General features: G+C 42.1%; 1 protein-coding gene across 1 annotated transcript in view; it reads right to left on the bottom strand.

Annotated features, from left to right (window-relative positions):
- The window catches only part of NCAPG2 (non-SMC condensin II complex subunit G2), a 115,525-nt gene that overhangs the window by 31,206 nt on the left and 65,001 nt on the right, over positions 1–19,318 (bottom strand). The window contains exons 14-21 of the mRNA XM_074943425.1: positions 18,234–18,456; positions 15,971–16,083; positions 15,320–15,493; positions 6,992–7,062; positions 6,576–6,729; positions 6,259–6,432; positions 5,393–5,509; positions 5,164–5,310 (exon numbers count right to left, since the gene is read on the bottom strand). Coding sequence (XP_074799526.1) covers positions 5,164–5,310; positions 5,393–5,509; positions 6,259–6,432; positions 6,576–6,729; positions 6,992–7,062; positions 15,320–15,493; positions 15,971–16,083; positions 18,234–18,456 — 1,173 coding nt within the window. The remainder of the gene's footprint in view (positions 1–5,163; positions 5,311–5,392; positions 5,510–6,258; positions 6,433–6,575; positions 6,730–6,991; positions 7,063–15,319; positions 15,494–15,970; positions 16,084–18,233; positions 18,457–19,318) is intronic.

Below are 19,318 nucleotides of genomic sequence, written 5' to 3'. Positions count from 1 at the left end.
GCAAGGGGGGATTCATCTGAGCAGATTACTCCTCTTTGGCACTGAGCCCAGTACTGGGAACAGCTTCTTGCAGTAGCATCGTGACACCTACTGGAGAACATAGAGAGGAGAGGATGCAAAGGTGATCTGGAGGCAGGAGAAAACCTGCAAGGGTTCCAATACGGCCACTGATAGGGTCCCGGGCCACAATTTCTTCCTGACCGAAGGTCTCTACCAGCTGGTGAATGGGGGGCTTCCACTGGATACCAGGGTGGAAACTCCTCAGAGAAGAGTGATGGTTAACGTGACAAAGCCGTGACATAAGAGCCCACTTCTGACTCTGACAATGAACCGGAATCATCTGACCAAGGAGGTGTGGTTCTTGTCAGTGCCAGAAGTCTGGAGAAAACAGCTCTGGTGAAATCATGGTCATTTACCTCTCGATGGCACTGAACAAGGAGGTACTACAGTATCTGGAGGTGCCCATGGTACTGGGTGCTAAACTCCAGTAGCTGGCAAATCCTAACAAGTGACTATTAGTACTGGGCATGAAGATTATTGAATCACTGGCAAAGCCAGTACTGAGAAGCTCAGCAGATCACATGCCTCAGGTGTTCCTGGCCCCAGGACAGACTCCTTTTGCTGTAGAGCCAACGAAGACTGCACCTTGAACTAGATGGTGCAGCCACAAAGGTCAGTCTCAACAGGGCCAATATCGGGGTAAGAGTCAATGAACCACTTCTGAGGCACTGTGTGTGCCAGGAAGCGTGCCTCAACCAAGTGCACTCTATTTGCTTTTTCTGCATTCTTCCTAGGTTTTGGTGCCAGGGTCCTCAATCTCCGGCTTCTTCAGTACCAGAGAAGGAGATCAGTGTTGAAACTCTGCCAAGACAGGGGGAATACTCCCAACTGAAGCAGATGTGCTTGCTACACACCCCAAATCGGGAGGCTCTGAGGGTGGACAAAGGGCTGCCTGTATCAGAAGGTGTTTAGTCTGACCTCCCTATTTTTTTTTTAGTTCTGGGCTTAAAGGCTCTGCAGATTTAGCACCTGTCTCGGACATGAGTTTCTCCTAGGTACCTTAGGCACCTGGAGTGCAGGTCACTAACTGGCATAGGCTTCGTGCAAGCATCACAGGACGTGAAGCCAGAGGATGCCCCGGCACTGGTACCCAAAAGGCGGGAGCTGCAGAGTGTAAAAAAAAAAAAAAAGTATAGCAGAAATCTAATATTAAAAACTATCCTACTACTCAAACTACAACTATTAATGAGTACCAACTATATACAACGCTAAGAATAAGGAAAAACTTGCATTAGCAAGGAAGAACACTCCAATAGCTGTCAGGGGCAGTAAGAAGGAACTGAGGAGGGTCAGGGGCAGCTCTGCCCTTTATACCATCACACAGCCTGCATGAGGAGACAGAAGGCGCATTTGCTGCCTGGATAGGTACTGCTGAGGAAAAAATCTCCAACAACAGTGCATTGGGTGCACACACATGAAATGGAATGGACATGTGCTATCACTTGAAGAAGAATGATATTTAAAATCCTTGACCAAATTCTTGTGCTCTAGAACATTCTTATTAAATATGAATAAAAATCCTTTTCACAGTATTCTCCCACTAGCAGTCATCAACATCTTTGTAGGTATAAATACTGTTTACCACTTGGCTTTTTTATATAATTTTTTCCATACAAACATGAATGAATATATTCCTTTACAAAAATTATCCCATTTAATAGATGGTGAAACAGAGATTGAGAGGAAGGATGGGTCAGTGGTTAGCACATTAGCCTGAGACTTTGGAGACCTAAGTTCAAATCCCTTCTCTTTCACAGACTTCCTCTAGGAAAGTGGGCAAGTCTGTCACACTTCCTCATAGGGGTACTGTGAGGATAAATATATTAAAGATGGTGAGGTGCTCAGGTACTGTAGTAATGGGGGCCACATACCTAATATGTATATTCTTTCACAGTTGTTGTGCTTGACAGTATGATGCTGCTGCATTTAAACAAGGGAATGCAGTTTAAAAAAAAAAAGCTATAAAATAATTAAAACAGGGTATGACCTAATAAAGTACCCATCATTCAAGCAGCTACAGCACTGGACTGAGATGTATGAGATCTGGGTTTTGCAATACTTCCCTACCTCACAAGGTCATTATGAGGTGCACAGATATTTTGGTGATGAGTGCCACAGAAAATCCAACAAATAAAGCATGAAATTTTCATAAACCCAATCCTTCCTCTCAGCTATATAGGGCACACAACTCCATAGCCAGGTAAAGGGTTATAGAATCATAGAAATATAGGTCTAGAAGGGACCTTGAGAGTTCATCTAGTCCATCCGTGCTAAAGCAGGTCCAAGCATACCTAGACCATCCACAACGGGTGCATATCTAACTTGTTTTTACAGTCCCTAGTGATGGGGATTCCTCAACCTCCCTTGCAAACCTGTTGCAGAGCTTAACTACCCTTATAGTTAGAAAGCTTTTCCGAATATCTAACCTAGATCTCCCTTGCCACCGATTAAGCATATTAATACTTGTCATACCTTCAGAGGACATGGAAAACAACTGTTCAGAGTCCTCTTTATAACAGACCCTAACATATTTCCTCCTGTGGGAATTCTGGGCTACTGCACATGCCCAGAATTCATGTGCCGAGCGAAAAACTTTTTGCAGAAAGTAATTTCTTCTGGAAAGTTGCTGCAGTTACGCTTTTTGCCCATCAGGTGCCACTGTAGCACTAGAACAGAGCAGCCTCTCCTGGGCCAGCCCCAACTGCCGATAGGGAAGAGAAGACAGCACCCTGCCGGTGGGGCCTGGTCAGGAGACAGGGGATATGAGGGAACAGACAGTGTAAGTCACATGGGACTACTGGGGGGTCCCATTCTTAAGGGCTATTGGGGGAGGACAGACTGGGACTGGGGCTGAATGGGAGTGGAGGCGCATGGCCACATGGGAACAGGGAGAAGGGGGTGCAGCACCACATGGGGATGGGGGAAGGGCAGTGGCTGAGTGGGTGCACAGGGACAAATGGGGAGGGGGGAGGAGGTGCAGGGCCACATGGGAGAAGAGGGGTGGCTGAGTGGGGGCACAGAGACACATGGGGCATGGTGTTGGAATGGGAGAGGGGGTGCAGGAACACATGGGGATGGGGGAGGAGAGGTGACTGAGTGGGGGATGCGAGGACACGAGGATTGGGGGGTGGAGGGACACATGGAGACAGGAACAGATGTGCCTAACTGAATGGGAGAGGCTAGGGGTCAGCCAAGGTCGGCGTGAGGGAGGCTCCCTAACAATCCCTCCCTAACCCACCCCCCAAAAAAACCCTTCCATTTTTCTCCCACTCACACCCAACAACCCTCCAAGTTCACACCCAGGCTCCTTCCCAGCAATTACTTCCCTCTCCCTCAGCTCCTCCGTTACCCTGGACTTCTCCAAGCCTTTGCACTGGTTCTGAGTGGTGTGGGAAATATGGTTCTGTATTGTAGTTTAAATGAACTATTATTCAGAGTTCTATATTATGCCTAGTAAGGGATCTATTTGTCAAAAAACATTTCCTGAATCTTTTTCGTTGTCTGCATTGTTACAGACATACTTATTGACAGGTATTTTGAAACAAATTACCAAAATAATTGAAACTGGTGTGATTATATTGTACTATTTTTACAAATAAAATATGCAGAACTTTAAAATATTGTGCACAGAATTTTTAATTTTTTGGTGCAGAATTCCCCCAGGAGTAACATATTTCAAGACTTATCAGGTCATAGAATCTTAGAATATCAGGGTTGGAAGGGACCTCAGGAGGTCATCTAGTCCAACCCCCTGCTCAAAGCAAGACCAATCCCCAACTAAATCATCCCAGCCAGGGCTTTGTCAAGCCTGACCTTAAAAATATCTGAGGAAGGAGATTCCACCACCTCCCTAGGTAACGCATTCCAGTGTTTCACCACCCTCCTAGTGTAAAAGTTTTTCCTAATATCCAACCTAAACCTCCCCCACTGCAACTTGAGACCATTACTCCTTGTTCTGTCATCTGCTACCACTGAGAACAGTCTAGATCCATCCTCTTTGGAACCTCCCTTTCAGGTAGTTGAAAGCAGCTATCAAATCCCCCCTCATTCTTCTCTTCCACAGACTAAACAATCCTAGTTCCCTCAGCCTCTCCTCATAAGTCATGTGTTCCAGTCCCCTAATCATTTTTGTTGCCCTCCGCTGGACTCTTTCCAATTTTTCCACATCCTTCTTGTATTGTGGGACCCAAAACTGGACACAGTACTCCAGATGAGGCCTCACCAATGTCGAATAGAGGGGAACGATCACGTCCCTCGATCTGCTGGCAACGCCCCTACTTATACATCCCAAAACGCCATTGGCTTTCTTGGCAACAAGGGCACACTATTGACTCATATCCAGCTTCTCGTCCACTGTAACCCCTAGGTCCTTTTCTGCAGAACTGCTGCCTAGCCATTCGGTCCCTAGTCTGTAGCGGTGCATGGGATTCTTTCATCCTAAGTGCAGGACTCTGCACTTGTCCTTGTTGAACCTCATCAGATTTCTTTTGGCCCAATCCTCTAATTTGCCTAGGGCCCTCTGTATCCTATCCCTACCCTCTGCCCCTGAGTATTTTTATCCTCAAAGGTCAGATTGTCAAAATCTTTTATAATTTTTGTTGCTCTCCTTTGGACCTTCTCCAATTTGTCCATATCTTTCCTAAAGTGAGGCACCCAGAATTGGACACAGTACTCTTGCTGAGGCCTCGCCCAGTTCTGAGTAAAGAGGGATAATTACCTCCTGTGGTAATAAATTACACTCATGTTAATAAACCCTCAGAATATTAGTCTTTTTCACAACTGTATCACATTGCTGACTCATATTCAATTTGTGTTCCACTATACCCCCCAGATCACTTTCAGCAGGATTACTGCCTACCCAGTTATTTCCCATTTTGTAGTTATTCATTTGATGTCTCCTTCTCAAGTGTATGGTTGATGTACACACTGTTTGGAAGTTGGCATAGGCGCCAAACTTTAAATACTGCTATGACACTGGACTAGTGGGATGCAATTACTGTACCTAAAACATAAAAATCATATGAATAAAGCATTTAAAAACAATTGTAAAAAATGGATACTACTGTCAATTCCATTTGAAGTAATTGTAAAGAGACCTCTAACCTGGATGATTAGCTGAGAAACTTCAATGTACTGCTCTAGAACATTCTCCTCCTGTTCATGCATTAGAATAGAAGGTAGAACATGACTTTCTATCCAAGCACCTGTCTCCTTCAAATGTGAAAGGTAAACTTTTCCTTCAGAAGAAAACTGCAAGAAAAACAAACAATAATAAAAACAGAGCTTGATAATGGTCTTTTTCCCTCACGAATACCTCCTTAAAAAACAATACCTTGTGCTGAAGATGAATACTTAATCTGCAGTAGAGGGTGAAGGCTCTTATGGCAGTTGCTTGATTGAAGCTATGAGACCCTGCACCAGTTGCTTTCATAATCGAGCCAAGAATCTCCTGCAATATTATAACTTATAGTTATATTTAAAAACAAAATATATTTTCAGGAAGTCCTGTTCTGCACTTTGCTTTTGCGTAAAGACTGAAATTCAACTTCAAATTTATTTTCAATAAGCCAAGATTTTCAGAAAGTGACTGGGGTGTTTTTGACCACTTTGTTTTTTGAGTGCCAAACTTTACACTTCAAAGGGGCTTGATTTTCAAAAAAAATGCTCTGCACCTATCCTCTGGAAGTCAGGCTCCTTTAACATGTCTCAAATTGGACAAGTTTGAGGCACCTACAAAAAAACTAGAGATTTTTGAAAATCTTGGAGTAAGTCTTGCAGTCCTATAATTTATTTCTATTCATGATCTAAACTGCTAGTTATTCACAAAGTTCAGAGGTATGCAAGTTTTAAATTACAATAGTTACATTTGCTACAGATAAAGAGGTACAGCTAACCTCAGATTGTTAGTCACAACTGTTAAAGCATCAAATATGCAGAAGACAGCTTGGTCAAGTTCAGGCAGTACACTTTCAGAAAGGAAGAGACCATTAAACACTATGGATAGCTTTTTGATCATTCTTTTCATTAAAGTATTTCATCAGTTCATATCATCATGAGTGTGATGGCAGAAGATCCAAAGGATGGAGGGCTGGTGGATCTTACTGAGACTTTTGAAGAAAAAATGTTAAATCTAAATTTCAGTAGTGGTACTGTGTCACATTAAATAGTGCTTTACATTCAATATTCTGCAAATATTACCTTTGCAGCTCCAAGTACTTTCAAAAGCTGGTTCAATTTCTTTCTGGGGACAGATAGCAGGCAATCCCGATTCATGGAATGAGTTAATAAATATTCTAGATAATCAAGTGCTAATTCTGGTTTTGACTCATGTGTTACTTGGATACGTACTCGCCGCTCAGATGCTGTATTGCTCTAAATGTGGAGGAGAGAAGAAGCCCATTAATCACTGAGATACAAAGGATACTACAATAAACTTTAATCTGGAGGATAAGGACAGATTGAACCAGATTATATAATGCAACAAAGAGGTAGAATTCAGTGTTTTCTTGGCAAACCTTTCTTGGCGTCATCTCACTGGACATCCAATCACAGATTAACTCCATAATGTGTCCCACTTGTCCCCAGCGACACAAGCAGTCTATCAGGGTGGAGTATTTATTTTCATCAGCTCCCTTCTCAAGATTCCTCAATTTAGAGATCACACCACAGCTGAAAACAATTTCAGATATAGCAGCTGTTTTTATTCATTAGCACAGTAATGACGCAGACAAAATGAACTGATATGATATCTGAAATATTAACAAAACAGTTTATAGGCCTATTGGCCCTACAGATTTTACTAAGTTATCAATTGTCCTGAATTGATATGTTCTTCACTGAGGGTATTTTAATGTATACCAAATAAAAACATAAAATTAAAGTCGAACAACAGTGCACCCCCACCTCAATTTTGACATTAAGGAAATAGTACCTGAATGTAGGAATAGCAGAAGCTGGCATGAAAGATGCCAGAATAACTAATGGAATCATGCAACGATCATCCTAGGATTAAAAAAAACAAAATAACCAAAATTATAAAAAAAAGACTGAACCCATCTAATAGTCACAGAAGACAACAAGAATCTAAGCGCCTTTTTTCGAGGAGTGGATTCTGTCACTGCAGAATTTTCATACCCATTAAAGAACCACCAGAAACAGCATTGAAAAGAAATACTTAGAGTGGATTGTCAGATTCATATACTTGGGAGTGCATGTGCTCCTGGTGGCCATATACATGCTCTGCTACCAGAAGAAAACATTTACTTTAAGTTTATATGAAGATGCATGGCCATGACTCCATCCAATTCCTTTCCATTTAAACAATGTATTAGAAATAGAATCCAAAGAAATGGGTATACACAGGGTGAGGAGTGTAGCTTTATAGTGGCAATTTATTCGTCCTAGATAATCTTTGTTCTCTAACCATTTTCACCACAGATCCCTAATGTTGGAAGATTAACTATCAGTCATCCCTCAAAGAGGTGGGTCTGAGAACTAGTTAAATGACTGTGCGATTACTTTCCAAAATTGGGCATGGGACCTGGATTCAAAGCCAATGGTAATGCTGCCTAAATGTAGGGATTAAACATCAAGTAGCAGCCTTCAATATCCTTGTTTAGATAGGTTTGTGCAGCACCTAGCACAACAGGGCACTCATTGGAGCCCCTAGGTGTCACTGAAATATAAAAAAAATAAGTGACTTAGAGGTTACTTTGGATCTAGCAGCATGCATCCGAAAACCAGGCAGAGACGCTTTCAAGATCTTACCAGCTTTATGTCAAAATCTTCTCTGTTTAAATTGTGTTTGAAGAGGTAGTGTCTCCTCTGGACTTAGCTCCATGAAATACAACATAAAAAATTTATGTACAAGTTTAGTCCCATCTGGATAACAAGTGAGAGTGTCTCCCTCTTTTTAAAAAACAACAACAAAATGGAAACATTCACAGAAAAAGAACAGTTTTGCTTTTCCAGCAGAAGAGAGCCTCTTGCCCGAGTTCCTGTTCTTCTTGAAACTAAGACTGTTCAGACCGCTTTTCAGATCCATGCTGCTTCATCAATACCAGAAAGCATGTCAACAACTAGGTCAAAGAGACTGCCAAAGCTGAAAAGCTTGTCCGAGTTTGGCTCAAAGCCAGCTCTGATTAAGAGAGAAGGTTACTCACCCTGTGCAGTAACTGTGGTTTTTCAAGATGTGTCTCCCTATGGATGTCCCATTCTAGATACGCTTGCACCCCCTGTGCTTCAAATTGGAGATTTTAGGTAGCAGTGTCCATTCAGCTCACACATGTTCCCTCTTCATCTCGTGCCCTGCACCAGGGCTATATAGTGCTGTGCGGGAAAAATGCCCTCAGTTCTCTCTCTACTGCAGAGCTCATTGGAAAGAACTCTGAAGCAGAGGAGGAAGGCAGGCAGTGGAACACCCATAGGGACACATCTAGAAGAACCACAATTACTGCAAAGGGTGAGTAACCTTTTTTCGTTCAAGTAGTGTCCCTGTGGGTGACCTCTAAGGGAGAGGTGGGGCTTCAGAGTCGAGTCTAGAATTGAGGATAACACAGTGAAGCCAAATATGGCATTGGACACTGAGTTGTGAGAGACTGCATAATGTTCAGCTAATGTATGAGCACATGTCTAAATCGTGGCTTCATATTTCTGCAACTGGAACGTTTCTGAGGAAGGCTATGGAAGTGGAGAGCAATCTCGTGGAGTGAGTTCATACTCTAGAAGGAGGTTAAAGATCACGAGACTGATAGCAGTAGGTAATGCACCTCGATATCCACCTAGAGCAGGGGTCGGCAACCTATGGCACGTGTGCCAAAGGTGGCACGCGAGCCGATTTTTGATGGCACGCAGCGGTGGGCTGAGCTGCCGCCACTCTGGGGTTTCCGCTGCCGGCTCCTGCCAGCCGGGGTCCCTCGCTGGTCCCACTCAGCGCCCGCTGCCGGCCTGGGTGAAGGAACTCCAGGCTGGCAGCGGACTGAGACCCAGGCTGGCAGGAGCCGGAACCCCAGACCGGGGGCGGGCTGAGCTGCTAAGTCGCAGCTCTGCGGTTCCGGCTTCTGGCCCCTTGCCAGCAGGGTCCCTGGCTGCAGCCCCACTCACCTTCCTTCCGGTTGGAGTTCATGCCCCCTCCCAGACAGGGTCCAGGCCTCCGGCCCTGCTCAGCCTGCTGCTGGTCTGGGGTACCAGCGGCCAGCTCCACTTACTTCAGCTGCCAACCTGGGGTTCCAGCCGCTGACCTCCTGCCAGCCAGGGTCTGGATCTCCAGCCTTGCTCAGCCTGCTTTCCGGCCTGGAGTGCCAGCAGGCCACCCTGGGCTATGCTCCTGGCCTTGGATCAGTGCTCTGCAGCCTCCCTGCTGTGGCCCACTGTCCCCAGCCTGGGACAGTGAGGGTTGCCCATGAGACAAGAGAGGGTGCAGCTCAGCACCCCCATCTTAAAATTGCTTATACCAGACCATGATGCGTTTGACCTCATGCCTGCCTTCTATCGCCATTGTTTTTCCCCACTGAGAGTTGAAGGGAACATTTGACAAAATGGCAGCTCCTAAGAAAGCGAAGCTAGATGTCTGATCATTTCAGCCTGCTTGGACTGACGCATTTGGGTTTATTGAAAAGAAGGACCGTGCTATTTGTGCTTTCTGTTACGAAAGTGTTGTTTGTTGCACATCAAGTGTTTGACGACATTTTGAAACGAAGCATGAGAAAACCTTTCTTGACGAAGTAGACGACTGAATCGATCAAAAAGGCAGTAGCAGCCTATGAGGAGCAAAGCCGTGTTTTTAAAAGCTTAAGTGTAAGTAAAAATCAAGCTAGAGAAGGAAGTTACAAGATTGCACAGTGCATTGCAAAAAAAGGAAAGCCATTTACAGATGGGGAATATATAAAAAGTTTTTTTCAGCAGTTTGGAGATTTTGTTCAATGATTTGCCAAATAAAGATACAATCATATCTAGAATAAAAGAACTGCCCATCTCTGCCAGAACAGTTGAGAGACGCATAAGTGAAATGGCAGAAAACATTAAGGAAAAGCAGACAACTGCATTGAAAGGCATAGCAGTGTTTAGTGTTGCAGTTGATGAGAGCGTAGATATAAACGACGTTCCACGTTTGGCAGCTGTTGCAAGATATTGTGCTTCCAATGAAATCCAAGAGGAACTTTGTTGCCTAAAACCCCTGCATGGCACAACAAAGGGGGAAGATAAACTGGAAAGTTTTGTACACCATTTTGAAGAACAAGGAATTGACATCAGAAAAATATTTTGTGTGACAACAGATGGTGCTCCTGCCAAGGTCAGAAAACAGAAGGGATTTGTAAAGTTACTTGAAGATCAAATTGGCTGTCCAACAGTCAAATTTCACTGCATCATCCATCAACAAAACCTTTGTGCTAAAATGTCTAATTCAGAGCTTAATAATGTGATGAATACGGTGGTGTGAATTGTGAATTTCCTTGTTGCTCAATCTGCTTTGACTCACCGACAATTTCAAGCACTGCTAGAAGAGATGGACAGTGCTTATAACGACATCCCACTTCACGGCAACATTTGGTGGCTAAGTCGTGGCAAGGTTTTGATGCGCTTTGTAAACTGTTTTGATGCAATCAAGGCCTTTTTGTCGGAAAAAGAACAAAACTACCCCGAACTGGATGATGACAAATGGCTATGTAAGATCATGTTTCTAACTGATATCACCGCTCACCTAAACAAACTCAACTTCTGTCTCCAGGGTGCAGGGCAAACAGTTCTGGATCTTTATGAAGCCTGGAAAGCATTTGTTGCGAAACTAAGCAGTTTTTTCCAGGAATATTCAAACTTCTACTTTCCACTACTTCCAACTCATAAAAGAGCTATCGACACATTGCACTGTCAATGTCGATGAGATTGGAAAGTACATGCAAGAACTGGAATCAGAATTTTCCGACAGATTTCCAGATTTCCAGCGATTTGGCCCAATGCTTTCTTTTCTAATTAAACCTGAAAAGTTCAACAAAAGCGCCTTGGATGTGTCTGTATTTCAGTAGATTGGTGTTGAAGATTTCGAAATGCAACTCATTCAGTTAAAAAGCTCAGAACTGCGGACATCAAAGTTTGTGGATCTGTGAAGCGCACTTGAAGCTACCGAGAGAGATCATGGGGCCTCTATTCTGACCTGCTGGATGTCCCTGCCACTGAAATTTAACTGTTTGAAGAAGAAAATTGTGTTTGCAATGCTTTCAGCACTTGGATCCACATACCTGTGTGAACAGGTATTTTCACACATGAAATCTGTCCTCTGTCCCTCTCAGAGCCGGTTAACAACTGATCACTCAGAAGCCTGTGTGCAGCTTAAAGTATCCAAATACGTGCCAGACATTGGAAAACTCAGCAAGGATCACACTAAACTGATAAGATCTGCATTTTAATTTAATTTTAAATAAAGCTTCTGAAACATTCTAAAAACCTTGTTTACTTTACATATAACAGTAGTTTGGTTATATAACATATAGACTTATAGAGAGACCTTCTAAAAAACATTAAAATGTATTACTGGCATGCGAAACCTTAAATTAGAGCGTATAAATGAAGACTCGGCACACCACTTCTGAAAGGTTGCCGACCCCTGACCTAGAGAGTCTTTTTTTGCAGATTGAGGATCCCTTAGATCTGTCCACAATGGAGAGAAATAGTATGGGAAATTTCCTGAAGGGTTTAGTCCTATCTAGATAGCAGGCCAGTGCAAGCACTCCTGACATTGAGCATGTTTCAGTGTGGTTTCAGAAAGGAAACTAGGAGGTGGATAAATTGGTTTATGTGGAAGTCCAAATATATTTTTGGTAGGAACTTGGGTTGCAGTTGTAGTGTGACATCTTTAAATAAGACTGGAAAGGGGGGGAAAATATGCCATTAGAACCCCTCTCTCTCCCACTCTTCAAGCAAAAGTTATGGCTACTAGAAATGCAGTTTTCAGAGAGGTGTAGAAGGGAGCAGGTGGCCATGATTTGAAAGGAGGTGGTCTTAGACACCTGAGGACCAAGTTGAGGTTCAGTGTTGGTGTATGGCATCAGATTTCTAAGAAGAGGTTACCCAGACCTTTGAGAAACCTTCTTGTGGGATAAGAAAAAACAGAATAACCCTCTATCTTATGATGGAAGGCTGTGACACTGCGAGGTGCACTTTTACAGAAGTTAGAGATTATCCTGACCTTTTTAGTTCTAGGATGTAATCTAGCACAGATAATAGTGGAAAGGATGTAGGAGGAAAATGTCTTGAGTCACATCAGAGTTTGAATCTCTTCCACTTTTGGATATGTGTGTCATGAGTAGTTTTTTCCTGCTATGTAACAGCACCGCCTTTACGTCCTCAGAGCACATCATTTCTAAGCTCTTGAATCATTGACCACACATGCCTTAGGCCAGAGAACCTGTAGATTGAGGTGATGGACCTGGCTGGCATCCTAAGAGAGGAAATGAGTAGCTGGAGAGTGATTGGTTGGCAAACAGCAAGCTGAGTAAGGTAGGGGAATCACATTTGTCTCGGCCACATGGGATCTACAAGTATAACCCTGTTTTTTTCCTCTCTCTTAAGCAGGATCGTCGATATTACAGGAATCGGTGGAAATGCACAGAGGAGACTTCTGTTGCTTTGGAAGTGAAAGGCATATCAGAGAGTGGTGACCCAGACTGGCCCTGGAGCAAAACTGGGAGCATTTGCTGTTTTTGACTGTGGCAAATAAGTCTATCTTGGGGATGCCCCAGTGTAGAAATATTCAGCGGAGAATGGTGGTGTCTATTTCCCATTTGTGATCTTGGGATCTTAGAGCCTACAAGTCCATTCAGTCCTATTTATTGTTCAGCCAATCACTAAGAGAAACAAGACTGTTTACATTTATGGGAGATAATGCTACCTGCTTCATATTTACAATGCCATCTGAAAGTGAGAACAGGTGTCTGAATGGCACTTTTGTAGCCTACATTGCAAGGTATTTACGTGCCAGATATGTTGAACATTCATATGCCCCTTCATGCTTCAGCCACCATTCCAGAGTACATGCTTCCATGCTGACGACACTAGTTAAATTAATGTGTTAATTAAATTGGTGACTGAATTCCTTGGGGAAGCATTGTATGTCTCCTGCTCTGTTTTACCCACATTCTCCCATATATTTCATGTTATGGCAGTCTCGGATGATGACTCAGCACGTTTGTTTAAAGAACACTTTCACTGCCGATTTGACAAAATGCAAAGAAGGTACCAATGTGAGATTTTTAAAGATAGCTACTGCACTCGACCCAAGGTTTAAGAGACTGAATTCTTAGAGTCTTTAGGCTTGCCGGCAATGACGGTACCTGAGGAGCCTGCAGCCTTGTGAGTACTGAGCCAGAGATCAGTGAGTGCTGAGGTGGTTGACCTGATCGGAGATCATCTCTTCTTGGTAGATTCTCTACCCAAGGGACTTGAAGCCTGCTTTCTGGAAGCTTTTTGAGAGGAATCCAGGAATTTTCTCTTGGAAGCTGCGGGGGAGTATTGTGCCAAGGAAGTTGATGGAGACAGCCTCGTCAGGGACCGTTGGACAGTAAAAATCCCTGGGTTGGGGTTGGAAGCTGGTTGAAGCAAACTCTCCGTCATAAACAGATGCAGTTTTACGTCAGAGTTTTCTGGCCTTTGACCTTAATTTCTGGCAGAAATTATACTTTTGAGGGACATGTGACTCCGGTTATGTCTGTCACTGACCGGGATAGCCTCTTGGTAGGAAAGATAACATTTAAACCCGGGGGAGCTGGGCATACCCTTTCCAGGTTCCACTTCCCCAGATGGAAGAAAAAAGAAAAAATAACTATGGATGGTGAACAGTTTACTATTCTAATAAGAATTTTTTTTAAAACTCAAAAAAGAAAAAAGGAAGTATAAGAACTAACAGAAACTCCATGAACTAACACAAACTATTTTGAACAAGAGAAAAAAAATACAAGTTAGGTAATCTCAATTCAGAGGCTACTGAGGCTCCATCTTGGGCCAAGGCGGCTGAGAAGGAGCTGAGAGGGCGGTTCACCTGTGCAACGCTATATTGCACTGGTGCATGGCACAAGATGTATGCGCAGGCCAAACGGGCACTGCTACCTAAAATCTCCGATGTGAGGTGCAGAGGGCAAAAATGTTCCAAGAGTGGAGCACCCTTAGGGACACTACTCAAAGAAGAAAGGATAATTCTTCCACTAAGGAAGCCTTCAGATGGCTTTCACAGTCCTTGAGGGCTCTCAGAGCACAACTCACACAAAGAAGAGAAACCTTCATTTGGATGATCCTTCCAAAGGCATCACAGGCAGCACATGTACAATTAGTAACGAACAGAGCTTGGCATCTCTCATGAGGAATACCGCAGGACTAGGTGAACAGATCAACAGGGCCAACACTATGAAGATTAATGGAACTAACTGAGCCAAACATGTCAACGCCTAACAATGAGCAAGTGCATCAAGAGAATGCTCACCACAAGGCAGAATTAAGATAGCAAAAACAAGTGCAAGGAGGGGAAGGAGAGTCTGGTGTTTCTAAGTTGTCTGCTCAAGTAGTGAAAGAGGAACTGGGGTAGTGATTATTCAGAATGGTGGGGGGAAACTCCTCATATGACTTAACACTGAATATTTTGTTCTGCAGGGGAGCCTCAAGAGCCATTGCTTTTCGAGACTTCCTACCATGGTGCCAAGAGACCAAGAGCACATGCAATAGAGATAATCAAAGGAGAACAAATAGTTACATATTTGTTTCTGTTTCAATACTTAAAATTATAAGGACCTATTTGCCAGACTCTGTGAAATTAGAGCACTCTCTTTTGTTTAGAAAGAAAAGGAGTACTTGTGGCACCTTAGAGACTAGCAAATTTATTTGAGCATAAGCTTTCGTGAGCTACAGCTCACTTCATCGGATGCATGAAGTGAGCTGTAGCTCACGAAAGCTTATGCTCAAATAAATTTGCTAGTCTCTAAGGTGCCACAAGTACTCCTTTTCTTTTTGCGAATACAGACTAACACGGCTGCTACTCTGAAACCTCTTTTGTTTAGGAAATTCCAAGGACCTCACTCAAGCCACTTTTTAGTTCATGGCATCATCCAAACACCATATGAAAACACAATTGCAGAGAGACAGACAAGGGACATGCACACATATGCCATGCAAGCACTAGAATTAAAAATAATTTAAAATAAAAATACAGGTTTCTAGGAAGTCATTCATCTATATTTTAAATTTGCCAAAATTTTTAACCTGTGATATTAAAGTTTACCTTAAAAGCTTTAAAATATTCTGGCAGTACAGAGGCAAACTTTCTGATTGTGTAACCTTTGGCTTCTTCATTGTGATCCAGTGCTTTGTGAATACTTCTCCAGAGAATTACAGTAATCTCCAGTAAACTTGCCATGGAAGCCACATCGTTTATTGACAACACATTATTTAGCATCTGAAATGCAAACATTTGGGGATTAAAATAGCTAACACTGTATAATATGAATGAAAGTTAAAATTATATTTCAAAAATTGAAAACCTTTTTCTGAACTCTTCATTTAACAAAGGAGCTATGTTTACTATATGGGGATGTGAATGCCACAACTCAGACTTAATCTGTGCATAAATATAGTCATTTTGATAGATCCATATTTGAATAAATACAATTGCAAAATCATTTCTACTATTGTATACTTAGAATAACCATCAGCATGAGACAAGCACCCATTTTAAGTATGCCTGGAATTCCTCTTGCTTCTTAAGCTACTTGCCACTCTGCCACTTTTTCCTGTCTTCCTATCCCTAGAGATCACCATTTGTTCCCCTTACGGTCTCCCTCTTTCATGTTCACTTTCCTGTCTCTCACAACATAAGTGCTATTTTAAAAAGTTGTTAGTGCTCAGCATAAAGTAAAAGCCTTATTTTACTTACACTTATATTCTCCTTTTCACTTTCTTCTTCTTCATCTTCATCATCTTTATTTTCTTTTATTGCTCTCTGGATGCAGGCATTCAAGCAGCGCCGAATAGTGAGCATGAATTTAGCTAAATTTTAAAAGTAGATAATTTAGACAACCATTCCACTTAAGAACCCTTTATCAGCAACAGATATTACAGGTAATTATAAAAATTATTTGAGGAAGTGGGAGATAAGAAGCAGACACAGCTAGTATATAAGATACCAATTCCATTAAAGTAAATTTAATATTCAAATATGAAACACTTGTGGTTTAAGTAATCACCACCCTTTCTGATCCAATCATTGAAAACAACAAAACAAAAAACAAAAAACACACAATCCCCTTGTCTGGTATTTTTCTCCAGAGAAAAGATCACAGGAAGCTATACTAAATTTATTTGCAATAGCTATTACTTCAATGGACTATTCTCAAAACATGATGGCTCTCTGTGACATGGAGGCTCCTTGGCAAAGGGTCCCCTGTTATTTGCAAACTCTCACCTCAGAGCTAAGACACCCACTGCACCAAACTCAGTCTTACAGGAGATTTATCCATAATGAGTAACGTAAGGTATCTACAGAAAACTCCTGGTCAAGACTCAATCATTTCAAGATTTATGTATGTATGGATAATATTTCAAGAATAATGTATTTATATTGAAAGTATGCTTTATGGACTTGGGAGTAAAAATTGGGCCTGGTCTACACTAGAAGATTAGGCTGTTGAGTTACCGTGGTGAAAAATCCACACCAGAGTGGCATTGTTAAACCCCGCAGTGCAGACAGCACTAGGTCAATGGAAAAATTCTTCTGTTGACCTAGCTACTTTCTCTTGGGGAAATGGATTACCTAGAAGGATGGGTAGCATTTTAAATGTAAATGTACCCTAAGTCATCGGGGTAGTGTGTCTTGGTGATGAGCCATTAAAGCAAGAGGGAGCTGTCACTCAGACAGCAAAGTAATGAAAGGCTCTATTATTTACCTTTGCCACAACCCAGAACAATGGAAAGCCATCAAAGACAACAGAAAACAATATAAACCACTTGGAGGTGACAAGGAACATTATAGCAGGCAGAAGATCACCCTGGTTGTGAATAAAGACAAAAGACTGTTGTACATTTGTATCACCAAATGTAAGGAAAGGTTCTGTATCCATTCACTGAAGAAATCCTTTGAGGAGCAGGGGACTTTCATGAATGTTTGGATCCTGATTCTTGTGAAACCAGCCAGCTCTCCACGGGCTGAACTTTCTGGGGGTAGGAAGCTTACTTTATTATATAGGAAAGGTAACTATTGACAAGAGTAAACCTAGGTTCACATGTTATGATTTTGTTTTGTCTTGTAATCAGTTGTTCCCATTACTTTCTTTCACTTCTAGTTAAATCTTTATTCTTTCTTAAAACAAATCTACTTTTGTTTTATTGTAAGTGCTTACAAGTACTGTGTGGTTTACAGAAGCAATGGTTTAAGATAAAACTGGTACTCTGGGGTACACTGCACCTTTGGAGGCTGATGATCTGGAATTTCTGTGAGTAACCAATGTCAGGGGCTTGATATCAAAAAGGAATGATTCCAAGGGATTCAGGGTGCACCTATTGTTAACCTGCAAGATGAAGTTAGGGCTGGCATAGTCCGGAGAAGCGTGGTCGCTCGGCTGAGAGGTTGGTTGGTGTTAGGGAGAGGATACCCAGCAACCACAAGGAAGACTCCCTCTCCCTGAAGGTAGGGAGTAAAAGTGACTGAGTCTTATGTGCCCTGATAACCATCACTCCCCCCCGGACATAAATCCACAATATTTACAGAACACATAATTAAGCTACTATCTTTGAAATCTCTCAGTGTCCACACAACCACCCTCATCTCTAGAATGCATGTGTAGGGATTGTTCTTTGGGTGACCTGATGTCTTGAGCGTGGAATCAACCTGTGCAGATTCCTTATTACTTTCTGACATTAGCAAGTTCTGGAAATAAAACCACTCTGCTAGTTTGCTTGCTGGCATGGATTCAATAGCATTCTTCGCTAGAAAGAAAACTTCCTGCAATGTATCTCCCTGATACTGCTGGTCTAATAACATTTTCTATTAGGGAAATTTGGAAGAATTTTTCAGAAGAGACTTTTGTAGAGTCAGCCACTTGACAATACTGAAGGCCCCCAAGTATTGGAGACAAACTAAGTGTTAAACAAGTAATATAAAATTGACATTTCCAGGACTCTTGTAGTGTCCAGTACTTTACCTATGTTGGTGGGAGCAGTATACTCGTAAGCATACTGATAGAACTTTCTGGCTGCTGCTGGATTCATCTGGATTAGTGTAACACAGCGTTCACACCATACCTCCTCAGGTTGATTAACAGGCAAGAAAGAGTTGAATAGGAGATTTACTAAGCGGCGTGACACAGGACGTGAATCAACTTCAAGACGAGTCAGAAGATGCTCCATGGGACAAATTTTCCAGAACTTTTGAAATTTTTTTTTTTAAAAGTGAGAAGGGGAGGAAGTTAAAGGGGCAACAGAAGAAGGGAAAGAGAAACAAGATATTACAATTTTTTTTGGTTAACAGTACTTTCTGCACCAAAACACAGACTGAACAAAAGTAAAATGTATTGTTTAAAGTAAAATACTAAAATACATAGCACTATATAGAACCAGTACTATAGCATTATTCAGGTGCAATACATAGCATATTGAGTGTATTAGTCAAATTCCAACTCTCGCAATTACAATCCAGTGTACCTAAAATTCTTTATTCTGTTCAGTTGATAAGGAAGAATTACTTACCTGCAGTAGTAATACTTTGAAAATATCATCGCAAAAACTGTTATTCAGGATTCTTACTCAGGTCTCACTCCCAGCTTCAGAGAGAGTTAAATTCCCTACCTATGAAAATTTTAGGTTCTGAGGCAGCTGTAAGGGTGACTAGTGCACAAGCTCCCTTCCAGATATATCCACCAAAGATTAGCCCATGCCATCAGCTGCCACTACTTCAGTCCTGTCTCAGCTACTGCATTACAGACATGGAATGCAGGAAGTAAATTCTTAGTTATGCAATAGTAATGCTACTACTCTACATCTGTCATTTTTGTGGCAAGGTCTTGAATTAATTAGGTCTATGCTTTTAGATATGTGATTTCAAAAAAAGTTTTGGAATTGTTATTAGGCACTGAAAAATCTTCTTCCTTCTGGCTCACTAAATACAGCAGTATTTCCCTTGTGGTTACAAAATATGGTGTTACCGCATGCAGCTCAATAGATCAGCCTCTCCTAATAATCACTTTACTAACAAGGGCTTATTGAAAACATATTTTCCAACATCCAATAC

Source organism: Natator depressus, chromosome 2 (genome assembly GCF_965152275.1).
Source record: "Natator depressus isolate rNatDep1 chromosome 2, rNatDep2.hap1, whole genome shotgun sequence".
NCBI lineage: Eukaryota > Metazoa > Chordata > Testudines > Cheloniidae > Natator > Natator depressus.
The sequence above is the reverse complement of the archived record's forward strand: the minus strand, read 5'-3'. Positions and strand labels throughout refer to the sequence as shown.